The sequence below is a fragment of the Cavia porcellus genome, unplaced genomic scaffold (genome assembly GCF_034190915.1).
Source record: "Cavia porcellus strain 051 isolate PalLab524CR breed Dunkin Hartley unplaced genomic scaffold, mCavPor4.1 scaffold_23, whole genome shotgun sequence".
Classification (NCBI taxonomy): Eukaryota; Metazoa; Chordata; class Mammalia; order Rodentia; family Caviidae; genus Cavia; species Cavia porcellus.
The window spans coordinates 55676616-55699380 of record NW_026947506.1 but is presented as its reverse complement, the minus strand read 5'-3'; the positions used below and the strand labels follow the sequence as shown (position 1 = coordinate 55699380).

The following is a 22765-nucleotide window of genomic DNA, read 5'->3' as shown; positions in this document are numbered from 1 at the left end:
ATACGCACCTCTGTCATTTCCGGTGACTTAATCTCCTTGATCTTGAAGAAGTAGCCCAGGGTCAGGAAGGCTATGGCCATGGCGCTGACGCTGATCATAAAGACCACCAGAGGCGGCCGGCTGCTGATATACAGCTTCAGGTTCTCCAGGGGGTTGATGCTAAACATTATTCTGATCAGCTCCACCTGCAGGAAACGAGCACAAGACTCAGGCTAACCTGCCAGAAAGAAGCCAGTATTCCTACTTTGTCTCCCTGGGTGGCACTGGAGTTTGCAGGGGCTACTCATTGAATTGGAAAATCATCTGATCAATAAATTCTTTTCAAGGGGGTTGGAGGTGTAGCTCAGTAGTTCCCTAGGCACATGCTTAGCACGTGCAAGGCTAAGCCTGGGTTTAGTCCGCAGCACAGCAGACACACACACATACATACATAAGCTCAAAAGGTTAGAAGGAAAAGAACACTAAATGTTGAATTTTCTTTTCTTTTTTTTTTTGTCTTTTTCTTTTTTATCAGTACCGGGGATCGAACTCAAGGCAGGCGCTTATGCCACTGAGCTAAATCCCCAGCCCCAAGAACACTAAATGTTAACTATCATCTCAGAATGGTTGGATATTGAAAGATACGGATTCTTTCAGTTTGCATCTTCTAAATATTCTGAGTTCTGCTAATTCCACATCATTTAAAATGTTTAAGTAGGTTGCATGTGCAGAAACAAACCGAGGATGTCCCCATCTCTGATGCTGAAAAGCTGAATTATTATAGCATAACTTCCCTGTCCCTTGCCCAACTAGCACGTACCTGTACCTGCCACAGAGGAGCCCCCTACAATCACTAACCGTGTTTTATCCCTCCCCTGCGTAAAAGCTGGCCACGGGAAGTCCCAGTAGCCACACCTGGGTGAGGTTAGCAGCAGTGGTGTCGGCCCATAGGACATGGGGATATCACGCCCCACTCACCACTTTCCCTTCTCCACACTCAGCCTGGCCACACTGGCCTTACAGTTTCTCAAGCCCTGCTGGGACCACGACAGGAACAGGGACTGTGCTCCTGTGTAGATCAGTCTGGGGATCTTACCAAGGCCATCTTACCACTGTCTTCTACATCACAAATCAGGGGTACCTTGCCATTTATTTGGGTTCTCATTCACTTCACCAGTGGTTTCCATTTTCAAAGTGTTAAGTTTGCACTCTTGTTTATTCCTAAGAACCTAATTCTTACAATTTTTGAAAATGACCTATCCAAAGGCTTTCACTTCAGGCTGGGACTCACCACAGAGGTCTGCCCAGCTCCCAGGAGCAGGCCCTCCCGACCTCCCGCAGTGCCCCTCCATCTATGCGCTGCCTAGGACAGGCCAGGACAAGAACTAATTTCCTACTTGTGTGCTGAGTGCCACAACGGAGACTTTTTTCCTTTTTTTACTTTTTCACTTTCTTGTTCAGTGTGACAGCCTCATCCTCTAGAAGAGAAGCTGGCTCACATGAACAGGTGTGATGAGTATATGACCAGCACCAGCAAAGAACACTTTTTTTTAAAAGTCCATACCAAGTTTTAAATTCTAGAACAAAAATATGCAGGAGCAGCCAGTAAGAACTAGCAGCGCCCAGCCAGCTATGCGCACCTTTGTCTTTTCCAAGAGCCCTCCAAGGCGGAAAACTGTGTTTTCTGTAACTTGGCAAGCAACACTCCTGTCACACCCTTATGGGTGTGTGCAGTGTGATCACTGACACTGTAGCTGAGGATTTGGGAGAAACGATACATCACATTTATCCTTGTGCTATTTCACTCCCTGTCTGTTCTCAAGGTCTGTTTCCTGGGAATAGACAGGCTCCATCAATGTTATCTAACCCGGGAAGTTCACCGCCTGACCCATGTAGCTGCTCTACTGGTGAGTTACACTGAGCAGCCCCGGTAGGAGAGCTTCTTCAACCTGGCCTGACGCCATCAGACTGCGCTGCTAGGCGGCTGGACTGGTTTACTACCTTGCACTGCCCACCTCTGCCTGGTGAGAGTCCGCTCAATTTCTCAGTATTCTGCTGCCTGATCTTCTAAAGTATTACAAGACAGACACAAAATGGTATGTCACTTTAAATTGCATCTCCCTGAAAGCCAGCATCTTTTCACTATCAGCCATTCATGTTCATTCAAAAATAAATTGCCTTGGGCTGGGGCACTTGCCTGGCAAGTGCAAGGTCATGAGTTTGATCCCTGGTACCCAAAAACACAAACAAATAAATTGCCTGGCTAGGCACAGTGGTGTCTGGTTGTAATCCCAGCCACTCTGCAGGCTAAGGCGGGAAGATCACAAGTCCCAGGCCAGCCTCAGCAACTTAGCAAGACCCTGCCTCAAAATAAAAATTAAAAAGAAAAAAAAAAGGGCTGAAGTGCAGCTCAGTGGTTGAGCACTTGGCTCCCATGGACGAGGCCCTAGACTCAGCCCCCAGCACAGAGGAAAAAATTCCCAGTCCTTTGGTCATTGACTGCTAGGGTTGCTATTCTAATGCTTATTAATGTTTAGAAGTTCTTTTTAGATTCTGATACTGAGGCTTTGACCATTTTTGCTTGTGGGCTTTTTTTAGTATCATTTATGGTATATCTTACTCTAGGGAAAATTCTGGCTATTTTTTTTTAAGCAAATCTTTTTTTTTTTTTAAATAACTTGAATTTATTATTATTTATTTTATTTTATTTTATTTTTTGGCTTTTTCGTTTTTACTGATACCAGGGATCGAACTCACGACTGCCTGCTTTCGAGGCAGGGGCTTATGCCACTGAGCTAAATCCCCAGCCCCAATTCTGGCTATTTTTAACAGCTTTACTTAGATACCACAGAATTCAGCCATTAAAGTATGCACATCAATTATCTTTGGTATATTCACAGATCTGCACTGCAATCACCACACATGAGCGGATTTTAATTTCTGAACATTCTGATCACCTCCTAAGGAAGCAGCACCTCTCCATTTTCCCTTGGCTCTAACGCAACCACTACCCACTTCGGTACTTGGTTCCTAGAACACTTTACTTATTCATTAACAGGCTTTTCATCAACTACTAGATGCTTACGATTTCTACTTGCTACTATGAATAGCCAGCTAAGGACGTGTGTACGTTTTAGGTGGACATGTTTTCATTGCTCATCACTATACGCCTCAAGTGGCACTGCTGGCTCAGAGGTAACTCTGTGTTTGTTTGCCTGTCTGGTTTTTTGTTATTATTGTTTTTGGACACAGGGTGTCATTGTGTAGCCCAGGCTGGCCGCAAACTTGTAGCGCTCTTCATTCCTGGCTTTAAGGGAAATCCTTTTAATGTTTCACTATTAACTGTGGTCACAATTTCTAATGGAAATCCCTCAGTAGGTTAAGAAAGTACTCTTATCCCAAGTCTGCAAAGAGACTTTCATTGTATTTTTTCGTTGTTGTTGTTGTTTTGTTTTTTTTTAAGGACTGGAGAGCGCCCGTGGGTCTCGAACCACCGGACTAATCGGCCCGGGAGGTTGGGAAGCCAGACTTGAAGGAACCACTGGGCTAAAGCCAGCTCGAGACTTATAAATGCTACTTCTTTTCAGGGGAAAGAGGTGGAGATTGAAACTAAGGCCTCTGCATGCTAAGTACCTGCTCTACGCTGAGAAACAGCCCAAGCCAACTATGACATTTTAATGGATGTGTTTTCTGCTGCCTCAAGTTTTTCACCTTTCATCTGTTGAACTCTTTGATTATCACATTTATATTCTGGGTAATTCTCATGATTGTGCTTTCTTGTTCTGTGCTAGGGACTGAAGCCAGGGCCTCACGCAGGCTAAGCACATGTTCCACCACGTCTAGCTCTGATCATGAATTATAAAAATGACACTACTATGTGCTAGATTCTCTTCTGAATTCTCACATCTATTCATATGTGAGGTAAAATTATACTCCACCTATGATATTCTCAGAACAGTGTATACAACTGAGATATAAAAACTGAGTTTGTTCACGCTACTTCTTTGTGGAAAAATGTTAAGATGCACACTTCAATTACATGGAAATTCGATAAGACCTTGGCCAGAAGACAATCTGGATCCGCCAAGCCTTTGTCTGGTTTTGTACTTTGGTGGGGTTGTCTGCACTACTTACTTACGTTTTTATGGCTATAAACCTATGTTTTCCATTTCCAAAGAGTCAATTTTGCTAAGCTCTCTTATTCTAGGAAATTACCCATTTACATTGTTTTTAAGCTTTATGGCAGTGTACTGTGATTTCTACAACATTAATTTACTTATCATTCTTCTTTCAATATGAACGTTTTCAGTGCCTCACGATGGGCGACCTTCTCGGCCCTTCTGCCCCACTCTGAGAAGGGCTCACCTGGTTCCCCAGGCTGGCCTCAAAACCCCCGCCTCCCGAGCGGCTGTCTTTACAGACACAAGCCACAGCATTTGGTTCATTCCTTTTCCCCCCAACAGGGACTGAGCACAGGGCCTCTGCAATCAGCTACATTCTCACCCTTTTTATTTATTTTGAGACAGGGTCTCACTGAATTGCTCAACTGTCCAGGCTGGGCTCAAACATGTCATCTCCTGCCTCAGCATTTCCGCCAGGGTGCTGGGATTACAGGTGTGTTTCGCCACGCCAAGTTCTGACTGCTCTTTTTAATCAACCTCGCCAGTTTTACCACTCTTTTTTCTAACTTCTTTTTCCTTTTGTTTTTGGTACCGGGAATCGAACTCACAACCTTGTGCTTGCCAGGCAGGCACTGATGCCGCTGAGCTAAATCCCAGGCCCTCTTTTTTCTAATTTCAACACCCACTTTTCTTTCTTTGGCAGAGGGAGAAATATATTGGGGATCAAGCCAGGGCTTGGCACAAGGCAGCTACCACCTCAGCTCTACACGTTTTTATCTTCCTTGTCTGCCTTCTTCAACTCCCTCAGCTGAGACAAAGTCTCAACAGCTGGACTCTCCTCTAGTAGTAGGCAATGCAGAACGTAGACTCCTCCCAGCTGCAGCCCCGCCCTCACCATGTTGTCAGGGCAACCCATCAGCAAGCCCTCAGGATGTGTCCCTCTGCTCACCTGCTTACGGAGATGGCAGAGACAAACTTATCTGCCCTCCGCACCCAAGACCCCTGTCCATGCACCCACAGATATCTATGCACCCATGTGGCACAACACACCCCAAAATGGGCCCACCAGGCTGTGGTCTTGTGCTCTGTCTCAATCTGGAAGCTGAGAAGCATCTCTGCACTCCCAGGCAATTATTTAGTGCTAACCACTCCATTTCTTTGAAACAGCTCTTATTTCTGCCCCTTATTTTCCATTTCCTTCTTCAGTTCATCATTTGCTGTGACTAGTGCCAACAGTCTCAACTGGTCCCCTCCTGCCCGTCAGAAAGCCCACCCTCCACGTTGCTACCCAAGTGATTTCCCAGGGAAGCCAGCCTTGCTACTTCTCCAGGGCTACAGAGTTCCAAAAGCCCAAGGCGGTCCACGCTCCTCGGAATGCCAGTCTACCATGGCCGGGCCTTGCCTGCCTCTCATCTGTAACCTAGTTATTTATTGTCCTGGGGATCGAACCCGGAGCTATTTTATTTGGTGTTGGTTGGCCTGGTTTGGTGACAGGGTTTGCTAAGTCACTGTTCGCCAGGCTATGCTTGAACTTGCACTCCTTCTGCCTCGGCCTCCCAGCGTGCTGGGATGACAGGCTGTGCTACCAGGCCGGCAGCTGCAAGCTTTTCTTCCCACTGGTCCTCAGGCTTTCAGGAAATGCACCCCACTATTTCACATTCCTCTTCAAGACTCAGCTCCAGGCCCAGGGCTGCTTCCTGTATGAAATGCTTCAGGCCCTTCCCCACAGCCCGTACAGGAGCGGTGACCACATTCACTCCACGTGCTCGCTATTCCTGCACAGCCTCCTCACCCGTGACTGGACACATTACTGCAGCTGCCTGTGTCTGTCCAGCTTCCCAATCCGGCTGTGTATCTCTGAAGGGTCCTCTTGTCTCTGCATGTCAGTGTGTAGACAGAAAATAGGTGGAAAAGGGGAGACAGGAATGCAGAGAGACTGATGGACAGGTACTGAGCTATCATTAGGTAGGACCAAATCGTTCTGGTGAGTTACTATAAAACAGGGCAACTACAGGTAACAATAATGTAGTGCACACTTCAACAACTAAAAAAATCTTCTGAAAGTTAATATAGGGAAATGATAAATGTTTAAGGAGATATATGTTTAGCCTGATCTAAGCATTAAATAATGTTTACATGCATCAAAACATCCCATTAATATGTATAGTATTATGTACCCGTTAAAATTTTAATTTAAAGAACAGTGATGAGAACTGGTGCTATAGCTCAGTGATTTAGTGCCTGCCTCACTCCACTCCTAGTATCATCATCATCATCATCATCATCACCTGTGCAAGTTCATTAAATGAAAGAATCAAATGAGTCCAGGCTTAAAATATCATCACTTGGCCAGATGTGGAGGTACACCCTTGTAATTCCAGCACTTGGGAAGTGGAGGCAGAAGGACTGAGGTGAGTTCAAAGCCAGCCTGGGCTACATAAGCAAGTACAAGGCCAACTTGAACTACAGTGTGAGAGACCCTGTCTCAATAAAGAAAAACAAAAAAATCACTTCTAAGCTAGGCACAGTACTGCACACCCATCAGCAGTTATGCCAGAGACTGGCCCAGAGTACAAGGCCAGTCTGGGGAACACAGCAAGACCCTATGTCAGGAAAACAAAAATCACCTCTAGAATTACCAGTCATTAAAGTCCTTATCACCTCAGAATAAAATAGCCAAACTAGGAAATATTGTCAACACAAGCCAATTCTATGTAGGAAAACTTCCAGAGTAAAGTAACTAACTATAGTCACTAAAAGAGCCAACACATTTTCAAATAAAACACATTAAATTTCACAAACCAAAAATTATTTTCTACCATTCACAATCATTTTCCAACAAAAAATCATACAGGAGAAATGAATTTAGTTTCCCTATAAAGAGTTACAAAAAAGCTTCTGTAATCTCCGCAATGGTAAATATTACTTTTAAGTAAAGAATAAATTAGTCTGTTGGGAGGGGAAAAAAAAGGAGAGAGAGAGAGAAAGCATTCAGCTTTTCCCCTACATTCATTCCAACTCCAATTAAGCAGGAGTCCTGGTACTCACCAAAGTACAGGGTTGGGAACTGACTCTGGAAAGTCCGGGTAGAAGGAAGAGACACAAACCCCAGCAAAAGGCAATGACCCCAGCACATAAAAGCTAACGAGTAAAGTCCACGAACACAGTAAACTCTGCGACCACTTGATGACAACGGTAAGCTTCAGATTGGTGGCTCTTAGCATAAGCAAACGGCAGTACTGTACTAAGACTTTTTTGAACACAGGTCTCAAGCAGCCCACAAGTTACTTATGCGGTGACCTGAATGGAGAGGGGGAGGGTTCTGTTACAAAGCTCCTGGAGACAGACCTGGCCAAACACATCAATAGCGCTAAGCCCAGCATGCTAGGAACGCTGCCTGGAAGAGCTTAACTACAGGAAACACCCCGAAGATATTTACCTTGGGAGTGTTTAAAATAGTAAAAAATGGAAAACTAGATATCCAGCACTATAGCAGGGCACTGGGTAAATAAACATGCTACCTAATAGGGGGAAAACAAAGTACCAGTTAAACACACTAGCTCTGAAATCGCATACAGTTGTCCCTTGTCCCTTGGTATTTGGAGAGAATTTCAAGACCCATCCCCCTCCTAAAATCTGTAATTTCCGTAAAATGACTCAAATGACGTGGTTTTTGCCTATAATCTACACTCATCTCCCACATACTTTAAATTACCTCCAGATAAGTTATGATATCTATGTAAATGCTACGGAAATAGTTGTTACCCATTCTGTTTAGGGAGAAAGTATGTGTTCTAAATTTATACAGACTGTGACAATTTCAAGCTTTTAAGTCTGATTTGGTTATGTTTGTACTCCCAAATACCCGTACGAGGAAAAAAACCCATACTCTCAAATGTTAACACAGCTGGTTATCTCAGCAGTAAGAACACACATATCTTTCTTCTTTTAAAAATGTTCTTATCATAAATTTACATGTCATCTAAAACCATTTTTCCTTTGGCAGTGCTAGGGGTAAAAACCAGGCCCTCGCACATATTAGGCAAGTGTGACACTTCTGAGCTACACCTCCAGTTCTGTCTCTAATAATTTTCAACAGTAACATTTATAAATATATAATCGTCCATCAGTCCTGATGATTTAGGAATCAAAGTAAGGCTTCCTTAAATTTTAATTCCATTCATTTCTTCACTATTTGTGACAATAAATAGGGAAGAAACAACTTTTAAAAAGCCGGGGGGGGGGGGGAGTAGCTCAGCGGTGTAAGCCCCTGTCTGGCAAGCGTGAGGTCGTGAGTTCGATCTCCAGCACCAAAAAAAAAAAGTCTTTTTTGATCAACCCAGCAAAAAGCAGAGAGAAAGCAGAACCACCCTCCAACCTGCCTTGTTGCTGGGAAAGGTCACCCCTGACTGGCAGTGATCTGCACTGAATGGGCTGGGTGCAGCCTGGGTTTTGCAAGAGGCCAGACAGGAGATGAGGGAGGAACTGTAGCAGCTTCTCCAGATGAAGCACTGCACAGCGTGCTGCAAACACACCTGGGCTCCTCCAGCAGACGATAAGGGCGACAGAGCCCAGAGCAGCCCACAATGGCATGGGAGAAGCCCCAAGTGAACAGATGGCAGCCAGCTGCTGATTCCTGGACCCCTCTGTTCTTTATTAAGTGCACAGGGCAGCCGGGCTCCACACCACCCCACCTGGCAAGATCACCGCTGGACTGAGACCGCACTCCGGCAAGGGAGAAGTCCAATGGTTAGGAAATAAGAACAAGGACAGGCAAACTGAGCCCATGGCTAGACACCGCTAACTCAGCTGAGAGGGACCAGCGGGTATGGGAGGCAGGCTGGCAAGCGAGGATATACAAAGGCACAGAGCAGAAAGAGCTCAGAAGAGCGGACAGCCTCCCAAAGGACCAGGGAAGGCTGCACTTGCTGGCTACAAGGTTTTATTAGATAGAGAGGAAGAAAGTTAACCCATCAGGAGGCAGGCACACGGGGCCTTTCCCGGCTTCTCCCCTCCAGAGCACATGTACTCTACGGTACACCACGTGACTGTCCCTGCAGTTCTCAACTAGTTTTACTCCAGTTTTAAACTGATTTTATCCTACTTTTAAACTAGAATCTTTGGGCTGAAGAAGGGTTCTCTACTCCCAAACAGTATTTCCTAAATAGCTTCCTATTTTATCTAACATTCGCACTGAAGGTTCCCCAACACGCCACCTGTGACCCAGAACAAAAGAGCAGGCCTCCCCTCATTGTGCCCCTCCCCACCCACCCAGGCCTGCTCTGCAGGACACACACTGGTCCTCTGCTGTGGACAGCAGGAAGTCACCTTGGTGAAGAAAGGCTCACTGATACAAAGTTAGAGAGGGGATGGATAGGTGAGACTCTAGGTTCTGCCCAGGCATCCAGCTATATTTTAAAATACCCTGCCACATTTGAGACATTTGAAAGCCATTAAGGCCAAGGATAACGAACAATGATCACTGCAGATTACCTGTAACTAGCAGCAGTGAAAAGCTGTGCTGATTCAAAAACCCTGTGTCAACCCACGCACACTGGCTGTGAGTAGAAACTGTCCTTTCTCCTCCATAACAAAGCAGTGAGGACAGAGAGGAGAGATCTTCAAAGAGAAACACGAGAATCAAGGCAGACAACAAACGCGGTGTCAAGGCCTCCGGTGCCTCCCAGAGGCTGCATGGAGTCTGAGAGCAGTCTTCCCCGCCTTCCACACCCTCCCCAGCTTCCAGGAGGCCACTCTCCTGGTTTCCTCATGGTCGCTGAGCCCTCCTCTCACTCTCCTGCAAATGCCGGTGTTCACCCCAGTTCTAGCTGGGGTATCAACTCATGGAGGACATATTTCTCATGGCTTCATGCCAAGGTTATGAAGAAATGTGGTTGAAAAATACAATGAATTTTAAAACTTAGGTTTAAAATTAAAGACACATTGTCATGACTGTCCCTCAAATTACCCTCCCTCACTTCAAACACACTTACCCATCATCCTTGCCACTTTCTGATGCGGTTCTGGGTGTCCTCCTGGAAGAGCACCTTTACTTAACACATTCACGGCTGCCTCCCTGTCCTCAGTCCACTGAAGGCATTATTTTTCATGGTCATTTCGACTCTGGGGAACAGCCGAAGGCACGGGTGACAGATAGTGAGTGAGATGGATGAGGACACAGCTGCATGTCTTCACGCCCCTGCCTCCTCACTGCAGAGCACTCAGTGCAGCACTCCCGTGTTTTTAATCATGCCTCATAAAGACACTCATAAAAGTGGGGTTTCAGAATAGTTTCAGAAGTGGCAAGAACAACAGGATAAACATGTTCAAAGCCGGGGTGTCTTCTGAGGGAGATTCACAGTTATGTGTCTTTTATTGTGGTTTGTTTGGGTTTTGGGGTTTTTTTATGGTACTGGGGATTGAACCCACAATCTTGCACTTGTCAGGCAGGTGCTTATGCCACTGAGTTAAATCCCCTACTCTTTTATTGTGTTTTTTTAAGGTCTATTGTTATTTCTTTTAGCTTTTTGAAGCAGGGTCTTACTGTGTAGTTCAGGCTGATGTTGAACTCATTTTGCAGCCCAAGTTGGCCTCCAAATCACAGCACTCCTCCTGCTTCAGCCTCCCGAGTGCTGGAATTACAGGTGTGCACTACCACTCCCAGCTGGAATTGTTGTTGTGGTTGTTGTTGATACCAGGGATCGAACTCACAACCTTGCGCTTGCCAAGTAGACCCTTACGCCGCTGTGCTATATCCCTGGCCCAATAACTTTTACTTTAAGCACTCTCTATATTTTCTGATCACCGTTTGTATGTCTCCTCCTTTCCTGATCCAAAGCCTACCTACGGGAGCTTTCCACTTACACGACCCAATGGTATCTGGAACCAACAGGTATCTTAACCCAAACTACCAAATCAACTCCTCTTTCTGCCAAGAGGCACAGCCATCTACTAGTGACCTTTCACCAACTAAGAGTACTGTGGGTTTCACTCTTCAGAGACCCCTAGAAACACTTTCCCTGCAGGCCCACTGACGCAGCCTCCATCTTGTACCTGCTCCTGTGCACTCAGCTCCTGTCAGTCAGTGCCTTGCACCAAGAAAGGGCTTGGCAATAATCTCTGGGCAGGAACACAGCTCAGGGGCACAATGCCTGCCTGGCAAGTGCAAGGCTCTGAGTTTAATTCCCGGTACCAAAAAAAATAATAACAACAATAATAATCATGTCAAGCTTTATTGCCTACTTTTTATGAGAATGGCTCTGTTCTAAGAGCTACACACATATACACTGTAATGTATGCTCTTTATAACCTCTTCACTTTTAAGTGGGGAAATTAAGGTATAAGTCAGGTAGCATACTTGCCTGAGATCATAGTGTTAAGCGAACCTGGATTCAAAACAAGGTGGCCTCCAGAGCCTACTCATTCACCATTAAGCTCTATCACTGCCTAATAAAGATAATGAATTTGAGCAAAGAATCAACCCCATCAAATGAGAGAAAGAATGAAAAGCACCTATAGAATTCTGCAATCAAAGCATCAACAGGAAGGTAAATGAAATCCTTTTGCTAGAGTGAAAGAGGCAGAAACCACATCACAAAGACTAGGGAGTGAGAAAACAGCACACTAAATAGCTACTACTGCTTAAAATATGCCAACATGTTTTTTAATTTTCTACTCTGCTAGGTAGATATTACTATCCCTATTTATTTATTTACTTATTTTAGTTTTTTGAGACAGACTTACTATGTAATTCAGGCTTAAAACTATGTAGCCCAGGTTGGCCTTGAATTCATGGCAAGTCTCCTGCCTCAACCTCCCAAGTGCTGGGATTACAGGCATGTACCCAAGTACTATCCCGATTTTAAAGAAGAAACAGAGTCAAAGAGGTTAAGTGATATGGGCAGCACACTGCAAACCAATGACAGACTTGGATTCTGGCCTAATCCATTTGACCCCAACACATGCAGGATTCACTTCAAACTCTTAAGTTGAAAAAGCAAACCAATTTCACATGCCATGGATACACAATGTGGTATTTTAGTCATTAACTTCAGTAAAAAGAACAAGTTGAATTTCTTTGAAAATAAACATTTTAACTTATTTTTCATCAAGGGAATTCCTATCTCAGCATTCTTCTATCTGACCACAAAACAAGAGTAAAATCTTGTTTCTTCTTGTTTCTTAATCTGATACAACTCCTAGAGAAGAACTTTTACAATAACTCAAATTTTAATTGTTGCAAAAAGAATCTACAAAAGAAAACAAAGTTGAAACCCTGTTGTTAAACATGCAGTTTAGACAACACTAAGACTCTTACAAAGACAAAAAAGAACACAGCCTGGCATAAATACATGTCTGGGGGACAGGGATTTAGCTCAGCCGCACTTGCCTGGCAAGCACAAAGTCGTGAGTTCAATCTCCGGTACCAAAAAATTACATAACATAAAAATAATTACATGTCTGTAACGACTTATTCCCACAATTCATACCTTGGCTATATTTCCACTTACAATTAATGAATATATTGTTCCACTTTCAAAGTCATGAATCATAGTACCTTCCAATATAGCCCTCCTCTTTTTAAAAACTAAATTCACTACTGTTCCAAGACTAAAAATAATTCTGTCTTTGGGGTGTTTTTGTTTTGTTTTATTGTTGTTTGGTACTGGGAATTGAACTCATAACTTTGAGCTTGCCAGGCAGGCACTTATGCCCCTGAGCTAAATCCCTAGCCCCATCTTTTTGGTGTTTTTAAACTAACTATCTGGTCATCTTTTTAAAAAATTAGTCATTTATTAAAATTTAATAATTTGAGGGACTGGGAATTTAGCTCAGTGGCATAAGTGCCTGCCTGGCAAACTAACTCCAAGTTGTGAGTTGAATCCCCGGCACCAAAAAAGAACAACAAAACAAAACAAAAAAAAAATGTAATAATTTGGGACATAACAGATACTTAACAAAATAAGTCATGAGCAATGCCAAGATTAACGCTTAGTCTCAACTAGAAATCTTATTGTAATGTCAAAAGTCAGTATAAATAATGGGAAATGTTTTAAAAACAGTGCTTGTAACCAAAGGCACCAAAACCCAACTACTAAATGACAATGCTTCACTATGTTGTGGGCACCCCAGAATTACGCTTAAACATACCATTATACACAGCTTGCCAGGCAGGCACTTATGGCCTTGAGCTAAATCCCTGACCCCATCTCTTTGGTGTTTTTAAACTATCTGGTCATCTTTTAAAAAGACCCCAAATTTAATTTCCCAACTGTTCCCTGAAGTGCTACAGATCTCTTGTCAAATTTATTTGCTTTCTACCCAGGGAATGTAACTTAAGGATTTCCAATTTTATTAAAATAAAACGCACATGAACATGCACTTTGCTAAAAAGTCATTCTTTGCTCTGTTTCTTTTTTATTTTAACTAGAATGTAAGGATATAAGAAATGTACCCTTTTCCATGGTAATGAGATTTCTCGGCCTGTTAGTACTGATAAGACAAGCCCTAGACATGTCCTCTCTAGGTTATGATATGCTACACTGAGTTCCCTGGTGAGACCATTCCTCTTCAGATGCTTCTCTATAAAGGGAAAGAGAAGCATTAAACAGTGAATGGTGCGTTCCCAGGATGTTTTAAAAAGGCTAAGACTGAAGTCAGAGAGGTCCTGAGACTAACTGTAAGGTCCCAGAGCAGTGACATGGCATCTTGTTTAAAAGGCTTCAAAGGTTCTTCAATCATACTCAGTAAAACACTTCTGTTGAAGTAGACTCGATATTGTGAAGAACAGCCAGAAGACTAAAGGGCTTTCATTTATCACTCGCCCATAGCATTAGCTGCTAGGACCACACCTGAGCGCAGCTCCTGCAAACTAAGCATGTGCCCCAGAACAACTTGCAGACCCCAAGTTTAATTTCCCAATTGTTCACTGCATGACGAGCAGTATCCTTTCCGCCGATCTTAAAATAAGCCAAGCACTACTTTTATGTCACTCGCTGCTTATCAAATGCAGAACAATTCTTCCGAACCTGGAAATCCACCGGAAGCTCGGGTAACAGATGCTTCTCTGTCGTTAACATTTAACCTATGACCAGCTGCTACTGCCAACACTTCAGGTACCTAGCCTAGGTGCTCTTAACAAACTGGCCCTGAAATCTGATAGCCCAAATCCTCCTGGCCTTTCTAGATCCACCTGAAAGGCCGCTTCCTAACGAAAACGAAATCCTCCTGCAGACCCAAGTCATAACAAAACCTAACAGCTGGTATACTCCTGTGGTAATTCAGTCCTGCCACATTTTATAGACTATTACTCTAAGTTGCTCACAGGCACAAGATATATTTGGACTTAGCGCTCACTCTCCCTCCCTCCCTCCCCTTCACAAAGCAGCTGCACCTAGAGCCCCAAAAGAGAGTTAGCATTTGGTGACCTTAGTACCCACATGCCAGCTCGACAAATTTTCCTAGCACTTTTACTACAAAGTCAACACCAACCTCGTCGCTCTTAAGAGTAAATGCACCTGGAGTTGTGAAGTGACTGTTAGGTGCACAACAGGCCTATTTCTTTCTGGAATCCTTAGATGAACACGGGGAAGCAAGAGACTCTCCCTGTTAAAACAGATACCGCGTTCATACAAAATGGCACGCAGAAGCTGAGCAAGAGCGATGAGGTACCGAACGAGCAGACCAAGTTACCACGATTCATCACCAGCTTCCGAGCTGTTCTCCCCATTGTCTCCCAGGGCTCCTCACTTCTGAGGCGAAAGCTGCGACCCTGGAGGAGCCACAACGCTGCCAAAGAGGGCTCCAAGGATACTCGCCACGCCTCACCCAGAAGGCCGCCGGCCCAGCCGAGCTCTAACCTCGGCCGCCCTGACCACAGGCCCCTGGCCAGAGGTCCCACGGGAAGGCGTTGGGGGAGGCTGCACGACGGCAGCCCGCGCCTGGGTCTGCTGCGGATGCCCCGAAATCACAGGTCCCTGGGGTACCCACAAGTCGCCTTCCGCTTGGTTTTATTAAAACGTGCGTTAGGAGAAAAGCCCACCCCATCGCCGCCCTTGCCACGGCGGCGCCCTCCGGTCCGCTTCCGGCTCCTGCAGTCGGCCGCGTCTCCCTCCGGCCTCCTTTTCAAGCTGTCTGATTTGCAAACGGCGTTCTCAGTATCGCAGGCTCCCCCAAGTCCAAAATGGAAAAGGACCCACAAGCCCTCCGCGCCAGCCTCCGAGGACAGAGGCCCGGCTCCCTGCGTGCCGAGCGCCGCCGCCCGCCCAGCCCGGACCGCGCGGGACGAACCCGGGCGCGGTGACAGCGCGGCGGGCCGGACCCCCAGCCCGCGCCTCGGCCCAGCCCCTCCCCGGCTCACCCCGCGAGGCGGCAGCGGCTCCCCGCGCCCGGCCCGGCCGCCTCGCTGCTTTTCAGACGCCCGCGGCCGCGCTGCGCTCACTCGCGGCGGCCCGCGGCGGGCCCGGGGCCGCTCCACACCATCCTCCCCGCCGCGCCGGGGGCAGCGTCCGGCTCCACAGAGCCAGCCCAAGGTCCAGAGGCCGGCCCGGCTCCCCCTGCCGCAACGACACGGGCTCCGCGCTGACTCCCCGCAGCCGTGGCTTCCGGGTGAGAGGAAAAAAAAAAAACCACAAAAACCAAAAACGCCACGGCCAACGTTACCGTTGACCTCTGACACTGGCGTCCGACGGTGGCTCGGCCGGGACAAGATTCCTCAAACGAGGGATTGAGACCCCGCCCCTTAGTTTGGACACGTCAGGGCGTTTGTGCACGAAATCTGTGATGGGCGTTTGCAGGTCTGTGAGGGGGTAGAGTCCAGAGTCCGGTCCTCTGCGGGGGCGCGGGTGTCTTACGTGTGCCCTATTGTGTCAGTATGCATGTGTGCAAGAGTACATGTGGTGCACTGTGTTTGTGTGTGATGTGTGACAGGCATGCAAGTGTAGTGTGTGCCTGAGTGCGTGCATATGGGGGACGCACATGTATGTGAGTGCAGTGCGTGCGTGCTTGTTTCTGTGCATGTGTGACTCACGGCTAATATAAGGATAATCTTGCATGTACAATCGTTTTGTAAGACAATTGGCCTTATCCAGTACACATTAGAAAAGATAAACTACTCTGGGAGACTGAGGCAGGAGGATCGAAAGTTTGGGATAAACCTAGCCAATGTAGTGACTTGGCAAGATCCTGTCTCCAAAGAAAATTTAATTATTTTATTTTATTTTATATTTTCAGTAAGACGATCTTGCTATACAGTTCAGCAATATAGGCTAGCATTGAACTCACTAAATAGCCCAAGACTCACGGTGATCCTCCTGCTGCAGTCTCCCAAGTGCTAGGATTATAGGGGTATACCACCACATATAGTTTCAAAAAAAAATTTTTTTTAAGGGTTGAGGTGCTGCTCGTTCGGCAGCACATATACTAAAATTGAAACGATACACAGAAGATTAGCATGGCCTCTGCGCAAGAATGACACGTAAATTCGTGAAGCGTTCCATATTTTTCTCACATGTATGAATACCGAATAGTTTCCCTAGTGTAAGAAATGATATGAATACATAAAGGTATGTGGTAATCATGATTCCCCATTATATTGCTTTGAAGCCTTATAATGTTTTCACTCATTAATTGGAATGGTTTTATTCTGGGTTGTTTTCTGTGATGGTATGAACAGCTGTTTTGAAGAAAACAAGACATCATAATAGCTAGTGCTGATTTAATATCATCTTGTTTTGAAGTCCCATCAAACTGTTGGTCTTCTGTCTCCATTGATTTTATCATGTTGTATCTTACTGGATTTCATTATATATGATAGTATAAACAAAATTTTTTTTTTTGTATTTTTTTTTACCGGTACCAGGGATTGAACTCATGACTGCCTGCTTGCAAGGCAGGCGCTTACACCACTGAGCTAAATCCCCAGCCCCTAAACAAAATTTTTTATAGGCAAAGAGATAATATAGAAACCATTGTTCATTTTCTGTTGGCTGGTTCTAAATATCCTGTAATACTTTCATTCTCTTGAATGGTTGCACACTGTCTTGATGTGTTTGATGCTATAGTATACGAATTTATACTCAAATATTTCAAGGAAAAAGACACTATGGTAACTACTATTATGTCAGGTTATCTTGTGGTGAAACAGTACGTTGCTTAAACTGTTCTGTTCTGACCTGTGTTGTTATGTCTTTTTTTTATCTCAACCTCCCTTTTTTTAATTTATTTTATTATTTTTTTAATTAAGGGAAAAAATAAATTTTAAAAAAGCAGGATATATTATAGTAACTTTTTTGATTTCCTATTAACTTGATTTGAACCCCTGTATTGCTCTCACCATCTTGTTTTGACTGATTTTACTCTATTTTGTTTTGTTTGATAGTATCAAGTTTGAGAGTATAGGCAACTACTTTGAAGGCAATAAGATTCCCTATGATGCCCATTCTGGTTTGACTATTATCTTCTTTTGAAGTCCTGTAATGTCTCCAATGTTTCAGTTTTATTGGTTTTGTTCTGTACTGTTTTGTTCAATTTTATTATACCTGATGATATAGGCCATTCTTTTTAAGATAGCAAGAGGCCCTATGGTAACCATTGTTGATCACCTTGTATTCTGTTTTTACATCATGTACTATGTCCATCCTTTTGTTTTGACTGCTTTTGTTTTGTCACATTTGGTTTTATTCTCTTCAAAAAAAAGTAATAAGAACTGTGGGAGTAATAAAACCCAAAATGTATAATTGTTATTGTAAAAAAGAGAGGAAAAGAAAGTGCTCTAAAGGATATAACTGCATGTATATATAAGTGTGTAACCATATTACTGAGTTTTTGTTGGATCATTGAACAGAACTGTTTGCAGTCTCACTGTTGGAATGTCCACTTTACAAGCTTTAATTTTGTAATTTGAACAACTATTTCTAAGATGACAATATGTAATCTATTAACTAGTGATTTCTTACTGTTTGTTTTTTTGAAATTCTGTATTACTTGTACCCTTTTACTGTTTTGGGTTTACTTTCTCTTTAAATAAAATTAAAAAAAAAAAAAAAGGGTTGAGGTCATTGCTAGGTGTGATGGCACATGCCTGTAATCCCAGCACTTGGGAGGCTGAGGCAGGAGGATCACTATGAATTGGAGACCAGCCTGGGCTACATAAGTGAGTTCAAGGCCAGCCTGCACTACATGGATAGACCCTGTCTCATTAAAACAAAAAGCAAAAATATAAGAGGATGTCATTCAGTGTTAAGGCCCCACATTGAATCCCCAGTAGCAGAATGAGAATATATTATCCTAGAAGCAGCGATGGAGAACCTTTTTGAGTTTTCAGTGATAACAAACAGCCCGCTGAGGTACAAGTACAAATAGGTTCACCATCCTTGCTAGAAAAACACTTGAAGATGCAAACATGTGTCCAAATAGACTTACTGATGTTTATATTAGCATCATTTGGGGGCAAAAATAGATGTCCACACAGTTCAATGTAAGAAAAACAAAACACATACCCTTTGGTATAATCCTTTATAATCAAATACAGTGAACAGTGAAAATCAAACACAAGAATAGTGAAAATTCTTGAATAAAGCCCCCTCAACAATGAAGCCTGATCTCAGGCTGTAACATTGAGACAAAGCAAATTACAAAGCAATCCACTATACCCAAGCATGGTAGTGCCTGCCTGTAATCCCAGCATTCAGGAGACTGAGGCAGGAAGACCACAATGCCAGCTGGAGGTCAACCTGGACCACATAGCAAGACCCTGTCCAAAAGAAACAAACAAAAAACAATGATGGGCCGAATTTGCAAACAACATGAGAACAAGATGCATGAATTAAATGTTGAATATTAAGGGCACAAACTGGGCAGAGGCCAAGGGAACTTTAAAATAAGCAAAGTGCTCTTTTTCTTAAGAGCAATGTGTGGTTACTACTGGGCTATGTTTTAGACATGCACCTATATGTTTTGTATCTATGAAAGATTTAACAACAAAAAATACTGCCACTCCCTATTGAACTAGAAAGTTGCCTGTGTATAGAAGATGGCCTACCACATTAGGCAGAGGCAGTACTAAGTGTCTTCATTTTTATTTTTATTTCTGAAAAACAATTCCTTAATGTAGTATTTTATTCCTACAGTACCACAGTTCACAGAACAATGTACCTGATGTAGCGAAAAGAAGAAACTTCAGCACACAAAGGCCTCAGGCAGGCGCGAGAGCGAGGACAGTCCCCAGCGAGAAGGGCTTCTTACCCCAGTCGTGATGCCTGTCCTGCCTGTGATCACTGTTCCCTCTGTGGCAGATTTTCACAGCTCCCCTACCGCATTTGGAGTGAGCATTGCAGAGTGACCCAGAGCTTACTTTCCTGCTGAGGACGTAGCCCTTCATGCTGGTTTTTTTTGTGTGGGGGAGGGGGGAGGGAGGTGTTTGTTTTTGTCTTTTTGAGACAGGGTTTCACTATTCAGTCCAGGCTCACTTTATAACCCAGGCTGGCCTCAAATCTCAGGTATTTCAAAGCCATGTCTCCAGTAATATTCTGCTGTGTCTTCTTACACACCACCAACACACACCTTCATCCTGCTAGATGGGCGCCAAGCTTTCTAGAGCCCCCTCTACAAGAGCTCTCTTTGGTTCCGCCATCGGCCTCGTGTGACATAGCCTGTCATCCCAGAACTTGGAAGGCTAAGGCAGGAGGACTGCCATGAGTTTGAGGCCATCCTGGCTACAAAGGAGTTCAAGGCCAGCCTGGACTACACAGCAAGACCCTGTCTCAAACAAAACAAAAGAATCAATGCACCTGGAATAGCTCGGTTGGGGGTCTTTCACACAATCTGTGTGTCACATTCCTCAAAATATTCCCTTAATCTGTCATGATACTAGCCATTGAATCTGCAGCCTTTGATTGTAGTTACATCCCCAGCTCTTTGTATTTATTTTGAGACAGAGCTTTGCTAAGTTGCCCTGGCTTCACCCAAACTTGCCATCTTCCTGCCTCAGCCTCCTAGAGTGCTGGGATTCCAGGGGTGCACCACCATGCCTGACTCAACGGGCAACTTTCTAAACCACTCTGATTCCTGCTCACCAGCTCAGGCTGGGGGAGACTGGATGTGGCCAGACCTGGAGCTCAGGGTGGGATCAGTCACCCAGCATCTCAGCCCAGGTCCCATCTAAATGTCAGCATCAGGACGGAGGCTGAGCGTGGGGTTCAAACAGATCTTTTAACAAAGACACCTCTCAAGAATGTACAGTGAATTACTATGCAAAGCCACTCACCTCCCCGTAGAAAGCACCTGGCTGGAAGACAAAAAGCTTCTGTCCCCAGGATCATACCTTTCACCTCTAAGTGTGCAGTGCTCCCCTTCCAAGAAGTGGTGGCCAGTTGGGCGTGGTGGTGCACACCTGTCATCCCAGCACTCAGGAGGCTGAAGCAGGAGGCTTGCTGTGAGTTTCAGGCCAGCCTGGACCACAAGTGGTGAGTCCAAGTCAGCCTAAGTTACATAATGAGACATTGTCTCAAAACAAAAAAACTAAGCGCTGGCTGTGGCCTTGGAGCCAGAGAGAGCTGCTGGCTGTGGCCTTGGAGCCAGGGAGAGCTGCTGGCTGTGGCCTTGGAGCCGGGGAGAGCTGCAGTCAATGGTAGTCTCCGGGCGGTCACTTCCATGCACGTTTTCAGCTTGGCGACTGCGGATTAAATTTAAACTTGGACTGTGAAGGTGAAGGGTCGAGGCTCACTGTAACTAGAAGTTGTCATAAGTTAATTAAGATAAATTTTGTCCATTCTGGGCACACTGTCGTTCAAGCATTAAAAAACCCTGCTTTCCTGCTTATGCAATGAACTTTTTTCCTAAAGAGCTGTTAGTGAGTATCTGCTGCTTGGTGAAACATCAGACTTGGTACATATTTGTTGGCTCAGAGTTCGGTTCGTTTGGACACACACCTGTTATCCTGGCACCCTGGAGGCTGAGGCAGGATGATTGCCATGCGGTTAGAAGCCAGCCTGGCTACGCAGAACTTGTCTCCAAAACCCAATAATTATTTAGTCATTGGGTGAATGCAGAGACAAGGCACATTTCATAAAATAAGAAATACGAACTCCAACACAGAGAAAAGGGTGTCACGGGTAGTAACAAGGGCCTCACTAAGGATAAGCAGAGAGCTTCCGGGCAGGGAGGTGTGCAAGAGTAGAGAAGGGAAAGACAGATTTGGGGTCTGGGCCGGGCTGTGTGACCTTGTGTCCCTTGTCCCACAGGAGGCACAGTGACACCAGCTTTTTATTTATTTATTTATTTATTTATTTATTGTCTTTTTCCTTTTTATCGGTACCGGGGACCAAACTCAACAACTGCCTGCTTGCAAGGCAGGCGCTTATGCCGCTGAGCTAAATCCCCAGCCCCGAAACCAGCTCGCCCAGACTGGTGAAAGCCTGCCAGACCCACAGACCATAACGTGCTCTTGGGGTAAATTCCTGCTCATTCCACCAGGCACGGAGCTCGCCTAGGCAGCAGCTACAGGTTCTGCAGGGCCCGAGGCCTGGTCACAGCATGACACACACCCACTGAACAGCTGCTCCGAAGCTGTGGATTTAAGGTGGTTTGGGGCAGTTTGTCGCCTTCTCCCAATTCTTTCCGGACGCTGCTGAGACAGATGCTGCACCCCTGGTCTCCGAAGACTCCCAGAAGGCCTTGTCACTGAGGCTGCTTCTCGGAAGCAGGGCCAGCAAAACAGTTTTGAAAAGCGTAAATTGCTGAGCACGGCAGCAAACAGCAGGAGGATTGCAAGTGCCAGCCCAGCCTATGCCATTTAGCAAGATCCTGTCTTAAACATTTCAAAGAGAACTGGGATGTAGCTCAGTGCAAAGCCCTGGGTTCAATCTCCAATACCACAAGAAACAAATTTTTTTTTTTTTGTTATTTTAACTATTTTGAGCCCTTTGTTAACAGAGCTTGGTGGGTCCCTGACCCAAGAGAGAAACGGGCTCTATCTCTGTCTGTCACCGGAGGACTGGAGCTTCTTTGTACCCAGCCTTCCCTCCCACTCTGCTCTGAGACAGCTTTTACTACTTTATCTTAATGCTGCTGCTATGGTGTAATTTTTTCCTTTGATGAACTCCAAATTCCTTAGCATTGGTTTTGGGGGCCCTCTGAGTTGGCCTTAGCAAGGAGCCCCGTTAGACACTATGTAAGCACCAGTGTTAGACAGCTGGTGTCCTAAGTGGGGTTGATTGGAAGACTTCTATTTGTTTTTTTTAAATATAGCTAATTAAAAATAAGGCACAATTTGGGGGCTGGGGATTTAGCTCAGCAGCATAAGCACCTGCCTTGCAAGCAGGCAGTCATGAGTTCGATCCCCGGTACCAGAAAAAAGAAAAAGAAAAAAATATATATATATGGCACAATTCAAAAAGAAAAAGGATGACTTTGAAAAGGAATGAAAATGGCCAGGTGTTTAGCTCAGTGGTATAAATGCCTGCTTGGCAAACATTAGGTCATGAGTTCTATCTCCGGCACCAAAAAAAAAAAAAAAAGAAGAAGAAAAGAATGAAAATTCACTAGCTGGCTTTGGCTTGAAGGACGCTGAGGCCAGAGGACTGTTTGAGCCCATGAGTTCAAGACCAGCCTGAGTAAGAGTGAGAACTCATCCCCTAAAATAAAAGTATAAACTAATAGGGCCCGGG

The 22765-nt window shown here is 44.9% G+C and overlaps 1 protein-coding gene and 1 non-coding gene across 2 annotated transcripts in view; one reads left to right on the top strand and one right to left on the bottom strand.

Annotated features, from left to right (window-relative positions):
• Positions 1-15591, bottom strand: part of Tmem248 (transmembrane protein 248) — a 29547-nt gene extending 13956 nt beyond the window's left edge. The window contains exons 1-2 of the mRNA XM_063234464.1: positions 15460-15591; positions 9-185 (exon numbers count right to left, since the gene is read on the bottom strand). Of these exons, the coding sequence (XP_063090534.1) occupies positions 9-167 (159 nt within the window). The 5' untranslated portion in view covers positions 168-185; positions 15460-15591. The remainder of the gene's footprint in view (positions 1-8; positions 186-15459) is intronic.
• Positions 15592-16494: 903 nt separating this feature from the next.
• LOC111755638 (U6 spliceosomal RNA) lies at positions 16495-16603 on the top strand. The gene has a single exon (XR_002790199.1). It is a non-coding gene; the product is annotated as a U6 spliceosomal RNA (small nuclear RNA).
• The last annotated feature ends 6162 nt before the right edge of the window (positions 16604-22765 follow it).